The sequence below is a fragment of the Aedes albopictus genome, chromosome 3 (assembly GCF_035046485.1).
Source record: "Aedes albopictus strain Foshan chromosome 3, AalbF5, whole genome shotgun sequence".
NCBI classification, from domain to species: Eukaryota; Metazoa; Arthropoda; class Insecta; order Diptera; family Culicidae; genus Aedes; species Aedes albopictus.
In genome coordinates this window covers 151,596,503-151,609,309 of record NC_085138.1, presented here as the reverse complement: position 1 = coordinate 151,609,309, position 12,807 = coordinate 151,596,503, and the positions used below count along the sequence as shown (strand labels likewise).

General features: G+C 39.2%; 1 protein-coding gene across 1 annotated transcript in view; it reads right to left on the bottom strand.

Moving 5' to 3' along the window:
* LOC109404407 (steroid receptor seven-up, isoforms B/C) overlaps positions 1-12,557 on the bottom strand; it is a 222,657-nt gene extending 210,100 nt beyond the window's left edge. Inside the window, exon 1 of the mRNA XM_029871920.2 lies at positions 12,412-12,557. Within this exon, the coding sequence (XP_029727780.2) occupies positions 12,412-12,430 (19 nt within the window). The 5' untranslated portion in view covers positions 12,431-12,557. The remainder of the gene's footprint in view (positions 1-12,411) is intronic.
* Positions 12,558-12,807: the final 250 nt, after the last annotated feature.

Below are 12,807 nucleotides of genomic sequence, written 5' to 3'. Positions count from 1 at the left end.
TGAATAGTTTTTCCGCCGAAAACGAATCGGTCGCAGTTTCCGGAATCGGTTGAATTATTCATAAATTTTCACACGCAATTATTCACAATGGTTTCGCACCGCAGCGCAGCGGTGAAAAGTCGACGAATCTCCCCGCATATTTCTCGGAACTGACCGCACAAAACAAAAGCGTTCGCGCCGAGCCCAGCTTTCGAGCTGTCGAAGCACAACAATGAATGGAACTCGCGCGCGGAGATTCACGAAGTGCGGCGACGCGACGCAGCGCGAAGCGGCGCGGCGCGGCGTGCGTTATGTGTGTGAAATCCCGCAAAAATGAAGCCAACAGCCGAAATGGTCGCGGCAAAAGCGCGTTCACCACGGATAAAGGAAAATATTATAATTTATTTTTAATCTGATACATAATAATGTTAATATTATAAACTCAACACGATATTTGATACTCTCGTTCTCGTTTGGAAGCCCAGCCTGGCTGGGATGAGACGGAGATGCGGTGCGGATTACGACGCGACACGACACGACGACGGGTTCCTTTCCACTGTTCGGGGAATGTTTGCTGCAGGACTGAGTTTTGTTTTATCACCTCTTTTTTCGCTTGTTGGTACATACTTTCTACTACATGGCTATCAAGTGCCGTCCACGCTTTGAGCAGAGGCGTATGTAGAGTTCGACCTCACCGATATGGCCCTTCATATGAAGGTTTAGTTGCGATCAAATCACCATAACTAGAAATGGTTTACAGCGAGCATCAAACGATCTGATAACTTGCTTAGTTTTTGGCAGTGTAACCATGAATTTATAAGGACGGTATTCAAGAACAAATTATCAATACGATGTATATAAGGAAATAAACAAAAATAGATTTGAACGGTTGCGCAGTCAAAAAATAGACATCTAAGCCGGAAGAGATAACGGAGTTGCGAAAAGTAAACCTTAAGGTTTTTCAGGTGACACTTCGAACAACGATTGAATCTCTATTGCACAGAATCGTAACTTGTTCTGTGGCTTGTTTGGCTAATGCACAGGTCTCGCGATATGGAGTCGAGAGTTCGAATCCCATCAGAAACAAGGGGTAATTTTTCCTTTGGCATATCTAGCTTTTCTCTGACTCACTCTCCTAAACAAACACGAAAAATAGAAGGATAAAATAGAGGCATCTTTCTCATCCAGCTCTTCCTTTTGTTTATCAAGGAGAATGAGTGAAAAAAAGGAAAAAGATAGCTACGCCAACACTGTTCCTCCAAATTTTCAGTTTTCCGCCAGAACACCTAAGCGTATGACTAAAATTTGTAGATTCCAGGAGAACCTCGCCATTAAATAGATTGAAAAAAGTTAGAATAATGTTCAAACTTCCATTACAAGAGTGATTCTTCCAAACTGTCAAACAAAAGCGCACCAGTTCGCATGCCACCGTACCAATTAGCGCTGTATTTTATCGAAACGGTGTGAGAATCCCGTCAATTAACCCCTTCAGATCCGAAACTAGTCATTTCGCAGAATTCTTTCCTGGCACGGGGTCCTTTCAGCGCAACAATTCCCAAACACAGGCGAAAAAGAAAAGTCCCATGTAACACCAATATCGTTATTAAGTCACAAAACTTCACGTGACTTCTCCTGAGTATGGGCCCAGCATGAGCTCGCAAGTAGGAAAATTCCCATGCGCGCACAAGTGACCTCCTGCCGGGGGACCTCCTTGGGCCTGTGCAACAAGAATATGAACTCTGGAATGGAAGGAAGAAAGGCAACACTGTTTCCGATTTCGATTGTTCTCGGAAGAAGCACAATACCCTCCTCTCCTCTCCTCTTCTTGGCGTAACGTCCTCACTGGGACAAAGCCTGCTTCTCAGCTTAGTGTTCTATGAGCACTTCCACAGTTATTAACTGAGAGCTTCCTCTGCCAATGACCATTTTGCATGCGTATATCGTGTGGCAGGCACGAAGATACTCTATGCCCAAGGAAGTCAAGGAAATTTCCTTTACGAAAAGATCCTGGACCGACCGGGAATCGAACCCGTCACCCTCAGCATGGTCATGCTGAATACCCGTGCGTTTACCGCCTCGGCTATATGGGCCCTAAGCACAATACCCAATCACAGTAATATAGGTACACACACTCCGCCGCCGGTGTGAAAATCGATAAAAAGTGGAAGGTTCCATTTTGAGGTCAGATTACATCGGGGACGGACGAACGGTGCACCTGGAAGTGGTCGGTCGATGAGGTGCAACTGTCAATTGGTTGGGTGTCGCGGAGCGAAATGTCAACAGTTGAGACCGAGCGTGACACTCCCAATGGAGACATCAAGTATTCATTGGATAGTAAATATTAAAAAATCTCACGGGGTGTAATCACAACAACGAACGGCCTACTTGGGTTTGGGTCGAGTGATCCCGAAAGCGATAAGCATCTACGACAAGGCGCGCAGCGCCAGTCGAGAGCACGTGTGGAAGTGCAACAGTTACCTATTACCACGGTAGTTGTTTTAAAGTGGACTTCCCCAACAACGACGACGAGAAGTTTGCATGTGAAACGCAATACGAGCGGTTCTTCGTTCTGCTGCTCCGCTTCGGAAGTTGTACCATCGTCGTAGAACGTATCTAGCGGAACGCTGCCGTCAGGTCGGACAGTAGAATGATATGCATGTTCCATCATCCAGAGCCGGTACACCGGTTTTCCCAGGATCCGTGATTTATGAAATCGTTATGATTTTTAATATTTTAGGCAAATACGGGCCGCGCGGTTCAATGGCCGTCTGTGTCGACGCAAAAATTATCCTTGCCTAATGGATTGCCGTGGGGGAACCCTTCTCGAATCGTTGTGATTTTAAATATGTAAAGCAAATATAGACAGACAATTGATGACGGACGATTCCTCCTGAGACATAGAAGAGTGAGGCGAGGACGGATTTAATCCCGTTTTCCTTACGCGAACGGAAAGGACCGTCGTAAAATGGGACTCCTTTTTTTGCTTGGGTGCTTGGGTGGAAACTCATCCGGGCGCAGAGCGCGAGGAAGAACAATACCGACGGGAACTATTTTCTATTGTTCCCGAAGGAAGATTTATGGTCGGGTGTCTCCGCTCTTCTCTCCCTGCCTCCGATCCATCACCCATAATCTGGAAAATTAAAAGACACGAAAAAGGACTGACCATTGGTCAGTCAGTCAGTCTCGCGAAGTATAGCAGCGATCTAATCCGGAGGGTGAAAGGGGTGAATCTTTACTACAACAACGGAACCGGCTTTCTTCTTCGAGAAGAGCCTGGTGGGAACCGGTTTCCTTCCTCTTATGCTAGCCAGCAGCGGTCAAGAAGCAAAACTGACCGTTGGAATAAATTAATAAAGGAGCAAGATATGGTTAAAGGGACACGACCTCCGGAGGTCTCCTGGCGAGTGGCGGTGGCGGTGGATTTCCTAGGGAGCTGAAGGACATTATTCGGACGCTTGATGCTTCACACCGATTATGGATGATGTGCCGTACCTACGCTCGGTTTTTACTGCGGATGTGTGCATGAGGTGGAAGGATCAACCGGCTGATGGACGTTTCCTTGGGAGATTCCTTCAGGACGTGTGAGCCACGAGAGTGACACACACAATGCGCTGCGGTGTGAGGATTACGGTTTTACCGTTTTTGTTTGTTGCGGATAGCTGGGTTGATTTTCGGGAATGTAAACAATTCTCAGGGCAGGGAGTTGAGAAGAGCCGCCTGGAAACTATCAGAAACGAATTGCTGAGCCCATTGAAACATTGTGAAACATGTGAATCTGATATGACTTCTGCTAGTTACGAGTGTAGATCTGAATTTCTGCTCTTCGGAGTAGTTTGGTTGATCTGGAACATTCCAGATTAACGTTGTATTGGTTCGTACAATCACAAGGAAGCTATAGATTATATTTGCACAACAGTTCATAGCGAAAATTAGTACTGTAAAGCTGGTTATGTCAAGGACTAAACTCCAGGACAGTTTGGATGAGCCTGAATGTCTCAAAATAATATGATAATATAATTCCGTCTTCTAATAGGTCCAGTAGCCATAGTTAATTATGGAACATTACTCTGTGAGGCGGATTTGATAACTGCTACGAGTAGTTATGCTGTTCGAAGAAAGTAGTTTGATTGATCTGGAACACCCCAAATGAATTTTAGAAGGGGCCAAACAATTCCAAGGCGGTTACAGGTTATATTTGGACAGCATTTCATAGCGAATATAATTACAGTAACGGCTGTAGATGTCCAGAGCTAAACTACAGGATAGTTTGGACAACCTTTTCTTCAGGCAGGTTCAGTAACCATAGCTGATGAGCTGACCTTACTTTCTATAGCGGATACGATTAATGTTACGAGTATATATTTGAGGTGCGAAACTCCCAGTTAGTTTGGATGACCTGAAATATAGTGTCAATGTGTGTCTTCCGAGTTTTCAAGAAATTCGTGGATTACAACAGATCAATGCTGTCATTACTGCGCAATCCTTCCATGCATTATTATATCGCGAAATTTTCTATAAATTTTGCGGAAGGGACTTTTTTGCTGAAATTCCTTTTAAGAGTTTGGCAAGATTTGTTCTTAAAATTTCTAGAAAATTCTCAAGGATTATCCCTTAGGGACATCACCAGAAATTTCTTTGGCGATTCTTTCAGGATTCATAAAAAATACTGTATTTTAGAGATAGGAGTTTCTAGCAGGATTTCTTAGAATGGTTTTAGCAATAATTTCTCTAAAGATTCCTCCTGGGATTCCATTAGGAATTATATATGGAATTCCATCCAGGATTGCTGCATAAGTTCGTGCTTGCACTCCTTCATGTATTTCTTCAAACATTTCTGGAATTCCTCCAGAATAATTCTCAGATTTTTTTTACAGAAATTTGTATTTAGTATTTCTTGAAATATTTTTCTTGAAATTTCTCAAGAAAGCTTTCTATGAATTTCGATAGGGGTTTCTCCACGAATTCTTCCACATATTGCTTCAGAAGATGCAATTCCAGGAGATTTTTCTCTCACAAAGATTCTAAGATTCTCTTAGAAATTTCTCAAAGAAAACTTTTTCAGAAATTATTGTTTTATTTTCTCCAAAGGTTCCTTTGGGTATAACTCTAAATTTATGGAGAGTTTTTCCCGGGCATTTTCTTTTTGGAAATTTATCTAGCCTAGATAACTCTTAAGAGATTCTTCAGGAAATCTCACTAGAGGTTTCTTCATTAGTTCGAGGTATTTCTCAGGACATTGCTTTAGATTCTTCAAGACTTTCTTTCAGGTTTACTTTTACAGCACCTTCAGCTTCACCCAGCTAACACACGATCGCATACGCTGTTGAATAGGATGCAAAAGTGGATGCGATATGCGTATACTTTACACGCGGTTAAATGGGAGCATGTACTCCTATGGCCTCCACTTTAGCATCCTATCCTACACCATATGCGACTTCGTGTTGGCTGGGCAGAATCTATTTATTTGCATTTTTCAAGAAATTTTTCAAAAAGAAAAATTTAAATGGATACAGTTTTTCCAAGTATTATTTTAAAAATTTCTTCAATTTTGTTTTTTTTAAATTTCTTTAGTGATTCTCCAAAGAATCCCTCCATGTTTTTTTTTTGTTTCTGTAGGACTTAATTCAGAAACTTCTGATACATAGTAGTTTAGGGATTTTTGCGCTCGAATCCCCTTAATAATTGTATAAGAAATTATTTTCAGTATTTCTTCAGAGGTGTTCCCAGGAGTTCTTCCAAGGATTCCTTCGGAATATCCGCCAGCGATCCCTCAAAAATTTATTGAAGGAAATTTTCATGATTTTCAACAGTACTTTTTTTTGCGATACATACAAGACATTTTGAGAAATACCTTCAGAACTACCACCACGGATTTTTCTAGGAATCCCTCCAGAAATTTCTCAAAAATTGTCTCCTTGGAATTACTTGCATTGTTTCTGCAAAAGACTCTCTGAGAATAAAGAGGAGTACCATAACGTCATTTTCAGCTATTCTTCTAGGTTTTATCCTAGGCATTCGTCTAGGGATTGCTCTGGAGATAACTTCAAAAATTATTTCAGGATTTTTTGTCCAGGAATTGCTCTAGAAAAATTTCAAATATTTTCTCTAGGAATTTCTAAATGTACATATATTCAGTTTTTTTTTTAAATTTCTTGAGACAATTTTCCAAAGAATTCTTAAATATTCCGACATATGTTCCTGAAGGAATTTTTGGTGAAAATTCTGGAAGTACTTTTGGAAAACCTCTGAAAGAATATCTGAAAAATTCAGCAAATTTTCTGATGAAACCGCAGAAGCAATTTCTAAAAAAAAATCCTTCCAGGAATCTCTGTCAGAATCACTAGAGGTATTTAGGATTCCTTCCGAAGAAATTTCTGTAGAACTTGTAAAAAATTTTTAAATGGATTTATGGAAAACTCCATGGAAAAAAATTTGTACAAATCATTTGTTGAAACTAATAAATAAATAAAAGCATCTCCTCAAATGAATTTCAGAACGAATCCCAAAATGAATTTATGGAAGAAATCTTCAGTGGAATCACCGTAGCAATCTACGGAAGTGCTCTTAAATGAATCTCTGGAACAAAATCTGAAAAAACCCAGGGAAACTTTTGAAGAAATCTAAGGAGTAATTTCTTAAGAACTTCCAGTCGAAGTACCATTTTTTAAATTTCGTTGCATTCAAGGTGTTCTAGGATGTCAATGATGTCCAAAACCAAATAATTCATATTTTTACCTAATAGAAAAGTAGATTTGCAATAATTTTGCCGCAAATATAGTTTCCCTTATCGAGTGGGTAATTTAATTCAACGATTTTGTTTTGCAGTCGTATATGACCCTTCCGGCCCTAAAGGATTAAACGATTAAACTTCATCGGGAGCATGAGCAGATCCGATTTTATTTTCACAGTTTTCTAAGCCTAAAACATCAACATAAAGCACAATTTCTCTGGGAATCTCTGGGGAAAAATCTAAACAAATTCCTAAATTAAATCGTGTAGAAACTCTTGACGCAATGCTCAGAGACATTCCTAAATAAATCTTGAGCGGAGTACCTTGAGGATAACTGAAGCAGTTTCTGGAGAAATCTCTTCAGAAACTCCTGGATTAATCTTTAGAGAATTCCTTGAAGAAATACACAGAGGAGTTCGTGGGATTCCTTGAGAAATCACTGGAGGCATTCCTGAAGAAACCCTCTAAAGGAATCTCTTGAGCTAAACTACAAAGGATTCTTGGAAAAAATCGCTGCAGGAATTTCTAGAAGATTCACTGGAAGAATCGCTAGAGCGTGCTTAGACAAGCCTCATGAGAACTATCTTGAGAAATCCCTGATAAAATCCTTAGACGATTTTCAAGATCAAAGAAGAATCCCTAAAGGAATTCCAGGAATAATCCCCAAAAAAAATGCTGGAGGTTTCTCTAATGAGATTTCTAAAAAAAATGCCTAACAGAATTCCTTTAAGAATAGCTGGAGCAGTTCTTAATATAATCCCAGGGAGATTCAATATAAACCTCTAGACTGCCGTAATTCTGCAGGGTGACGTAAGCGCCATTCAAAATGTCGATATTTTTTGGTATATTATGTATAATATCTGTTGTAACAATAACACTGATGCATGCCTGCTGTTTTAGAATGCAAGATCTAGTCCTAATCTATCATCTATGGAAAGAAACTTAGAGGATGACCAAGAATTTTATGCATAATAACCAAAAAATGGGCCAAAAGTATCAATGCCGCTTACGTCACTTTGCAGAATTACGGCAGTAGAGGAATCCCTTTTGAAATGCTGGAAGGAATTCTTGGCAAAACCCCTGGAGGAGTTTCGTGAGAAATCACTGGAGAAATTCTTGAAATTTTTACCGAAACACCTGAACAATTCCATAGAAAAAATTCTGGAGAAATGTCAAGGTAAATATCTTACGACGACTATATTTACGACGACGATATTTACGACGACTGCTTTGAAAACTTTTAAATAGTTTTTGGCGTTTCAGTCTTTTCGAGGTCAAAAACAACTAAATGTTGGAAGAAGAACACATTTAGTTGTTTTTGACCTCGAAAAGACTGCAACGCTAAAAACTATTCTAAATGTCATCCCTGGAGGAATTTCTTTAGAAAACACTGGAAGAGTCTCTTAAGGTGAAACTGGATGCATTTCCTTATTTTTTTACATACCGATGAAAAATGTTTTATGCAATTCAGTATCATAATTTACATTTACTATAACTCATTTTGGTATTATAATGACCATTTTTTCCGAACTGAAACGAGTTGCATAATGAAAAATAGTTGTATAATGTTCATAATGCAACTAATTTGAGTTGCATTATGAACATTATGCAACTCAAATGGGTTGCATTATGAAAAAAATCATTGCATAAAGTTTTGTATGGAACTCGTTGCAAAACTCGATTTTTTCAGCACTCTTCGTATTTATCCAACTCGACAAGCCTCGTTGGATAAATGTACGTCTCGTGCTGAAAAAATCAACTTTTTGCAACTCGTTACAAAAATAACTATTTCAGTTTTACGGAAATCATTTTAAAATAAAATTAAAAAAAAAAGGGCTCCAGGAAAACTGATAAACTTTTTCCTCCTGGAAAAAAATCATCCTTTGAATACGTATGGAAACAGAATTTAAAAATATTCCTCCAAAAAAAGGGGAAATGCATCCAGTTTCACTTTAAGTATTCATATAGAAATCTCCAGAGGAATCCGTGGGAAAACTCTGTAAATGAACTCCTAAATTTAAGAAATTTCTAGAGGAATCCCTGGGAATAAATCCATAAAAGAATCCCTAGTGAAATTCCTAAACAAATCCCGGGCAGAATTCCTTGAGGAATAACTGGAGTAACGCCTAGAGAAATTTCACAACAAACCCCAACAGGAATCTTTGGAGAAGTGCCTACAGGAATTTCTGAAGAAATATCTTAATGTGTACCTGTGAGATTCCATAGATACTTCATTAAGGAATTAATCTCTAATGGCCGATTTCTTCACCCTGGCTTAAGCGTTAAACCAGGCTTAACTATATGGGTAAGCTTGGCTTACCGGTTAAGCCGAGGTGAAGAAATCGACCCTAAATGCTTTTCTGGAGAAATGCCTGGAGGAACGCTAGCATTGTTTTTGATCTCCATTTTCACATGACCGTTGCAGGACTTCTGGAAAGAACTATGAAAGCATTCCATGCAAGACCCTTGGAATATCATATGACCACGTATCGGTAGAATTCTTGGTCTACTGATTTCGAGTGATAGATCCTTTCTCAGGACCTTCGCAGAACCTCAGAAATACAAGTTGGGTTACTCTTAGATTTTGTTTTAGCGAAGTCATTGATGATACAGACTTTGCTGATTTCTTGTCGGATGTTGGGGAAAACATTTTCACATGATTATGGAATTTTGAATATCTTTCATTATTTTTCGTAAGTATCTGGAAGGATTCTTGCTGGATTCCATTTTGAATCAAAAAGGACTATCCTGCATAGATTATAAAAATCTTTCTCTCGACCGGAGTACCTTCTAGTAAATTTGCGGTAGACCTCAGGGTGAGGCCAATTTTTCAAAACTTTTTGAAAATTAATATTCGTGAACCTTTCTAGATTCACATTACATCAAAGGAGAAACCTTCGTGTTTGAGACAAAGATATTGAGATTTAGTGGTGGCGCTAACATCTCAAAGTTTTTTTTCCGAAATTTCGTAAAATATTAGTATATGAGATTAAAAAAAAATATTTCACCTATTTCTACTAAAAACCGTAAAAAAATGCACTATAACATTTCAATGGCTTGACCAATTAAAAATATTTGAGCATGTTTTTAAAGATATTCTTGTTGTCCTAGAATGTTGCAAATAAACAGTTCCTTTATCAAAAATGTTTCGACATTGTTATTTACCAAAAATCATGTTTTAAGTATGTTTTGACAGTTTTTGGTGAAAACCATAATAAAAATACATATTTTAAATGAAATTATTTATATTTTCAGATATTTTTAGATAGTAAAGAAGTTTGCATCCTAAAATTTCCAAAATTGGTAAAAAATTATCGAGCCTTTAAGTTAAAATGATGGGCAAAACAAAAAAAAAAAATAAAAGAAAAAAAACGTTTTTTTGCGATTTTGGAAAAATTTCCAGTTCCAGACATCAATTCTAGATGAACATTTGAAAAGGGCCTATCTGCTTTTTGTAAACAAACATGTTTCTGTCTCTGTAGGGCCCATCTCCATCCATCCACGAACATCAACACCCTTAACAGATAGCTTGAAGAACACTCTTTCTGATAAGGGTGTTGATGTGCGTGGGTGGATGGAGATGGGCCCTACAGAGACAGAAACATGTTTGTTTACAAAAAGCAGATAGGCCCTTTTCAAATGTTCGTCTAGAATTATAAAGAAAAACCATGCAAAAAGGCTGAAAATTGACATTACTATGGCAATTAAAGTGAAAGTATAGTCAGTGATTTCTGTTGGATAGTTTGGTAGTAACCTCGGCTCGACAACCATAATGAATGTTTTTTTTTTTCAATTTTTTTACACATAACTGGTATTTCCACATAGATTTATCTTAGAGTTCCTGGCATACTCATAAAAAGTCGGAGGAATACTTCTTTGATAATCAGAATAACGTTTATGGTCAATTTCTGAGAAAATTGTTTTCAAAATCTGACGAGTTCCTCGTTTGACTCGTTCCAGCGTTTATTTTTATTTATTTTTACATTTAAAAAAAATCGTTGAAAATCTCAAAAAAAGGCTCCACTGGAATTGTCAGATTGTTGGGTGGAGTTAATCAAAATTCTAATGGTAAGAGTCTCAAGAATAGGAAAAATCACTGATTAACTTGACAGTTATTATCTACAGAACTCTTCATGAGTTGATCAGAGCTTTCACTAAGAATCTTCCAAAAACTCATTTCAGGAATGCCTGAAGTTCGTGGAAAAGATTCAACAACAATCTTGACTGATATTCAGAAGCCACATAAGGATTAACAAAAAAATATGTTCAGTGGTTGAGAGAAAGAATCTTGAAATTCATCTTATAAGCCTAAAAGTCTCAAAACAGATTAATAAAGATTAAAAACTCGAAATTTTTGTAAAAAAAAGTTTTAAGTTTCATGAGTACTATTTTCAAACATCAACAACAGCTATCAGTGAACAAAACACCTCTTAGCAAACAAAACAGTGCTGCCAGTAGTGAAAAGTTGTCACCACCTCGTTGACAAATGCAATCCCATCCGTTTCAACCACGCAGCAGTCCCTGCCTCATACGTCGAGCTCTGGCTTGAATGGGGCGTTATTAATGCGCATGCATTATTCTCCAATTGGAACCACGTTAAGACTCAGCGGCAGTAATAACATTATGATTTACATACCTCTACCAAACAGCCAACAACAACAACCAGAACCACAGACCCAGAAGAGCCACAATGAATAATGACTTCATCCCGATTCATGGCTTAGGCATAATAACTTGTTTCGCATTCTCGACACCGCGAAGCAAGCAATCACAATTATTCCGCTTCATCAAGGTGTCATCTCTCTCCCTGACTCTGACTGGCGTCGTTGATCGTCGTCGTCGACGTTTTATTCAGCTTCGGGAGAGAATTAATGTTTCGAATGATTGCCCACTTTGACGTTTTCTTGCATCGAACACATCACACGCCTTCAACAAGGTCGACCTTGTTTCGTCACCTTTCTACATAATAAAGCGGGAACGTATTTTCCACCTTTTGTTTTGTTTCGCACACTCCAGTGATTTGAAATCATCGAACCATCGCAACGCACGTCACCGACCGCCGGCAATCAGGTGGTTGTCATTTTGTCAATATCATTTGACATCGTTTGTTACCTTTTCTTCTGTTTTGCCCCCATCGTATGTAGGCGCAGTTGATGACAATCAATCGAAGCAGCGATTGCAAGTGAGCCCGCCGATACTTATTCGCCTTTTTTGCGGTTTTCCTCCAACAAAAAAAATGGACAACAGATACGACACAACGGGAGGTTATTGGCAAATTGGCTTTGGTGTTTGTCGCGCGTTGACGTGTCAATTGTGTGTGGCAATCAAGGTGAGTAGAAAGGTAGGTCGGTCGATACGTCAGGTCAGGTGGTTCGCCATATTGGATTACAGAAACGTTGACTGACATGTTTGCATTGATAAGAATGTGGGTGGGATGTCTTAAATCTTAGAATATCTCAAGTGATTGGTGTACCTAGTCTTTTAGACACCTTGTTCGCAATGTGGAAAACAATAATGACAGCCCCAGTAGCTTTTCGCGTCAATCTTCGTATATAACCTGACCTCGCGGGGCGTACAGCACTTTTCTCGCCCTGTGACCTACTCGTTTGGCACCTTTCCACTGGCGGTCGGTAGGTATCAAGTGACGTAAACAAAAATGACAAGGTACATATAGTGATAGGTATTTGTTGGATGGGACTTACCTTCGCGTCGCATTCCCATTTTGAGGCACTTTCGTAGACGACAGAATTGACACTGATTCCGGTGGTGCTGGTCGATCGGGCAGTTCCGGTTGCCCCGACACGAGTAGGTGAGGTTCCGCCGGACCGATCGCTTGAAGAACGATTTGCAACCTAGAAAATGGAAAGAAAGAGGGGAAAAATCGAAGTTAAGCGCTAGTTCGGAAATGATCCAAGAACGATAAAAAATAATGCTAAAACCCAAAGCCGGAGGGGTCATATATGACCTCAACATAGAAAGGGCTGCATAGATTCACCCATTCAATAAACCAGAATACTGTCTTCGTCAAAGTTGTTGCAAGTTGAGTCCTCTATTAAGGAAAAATTGAAATATTTGTATTTGAGACTTATTGACAACCT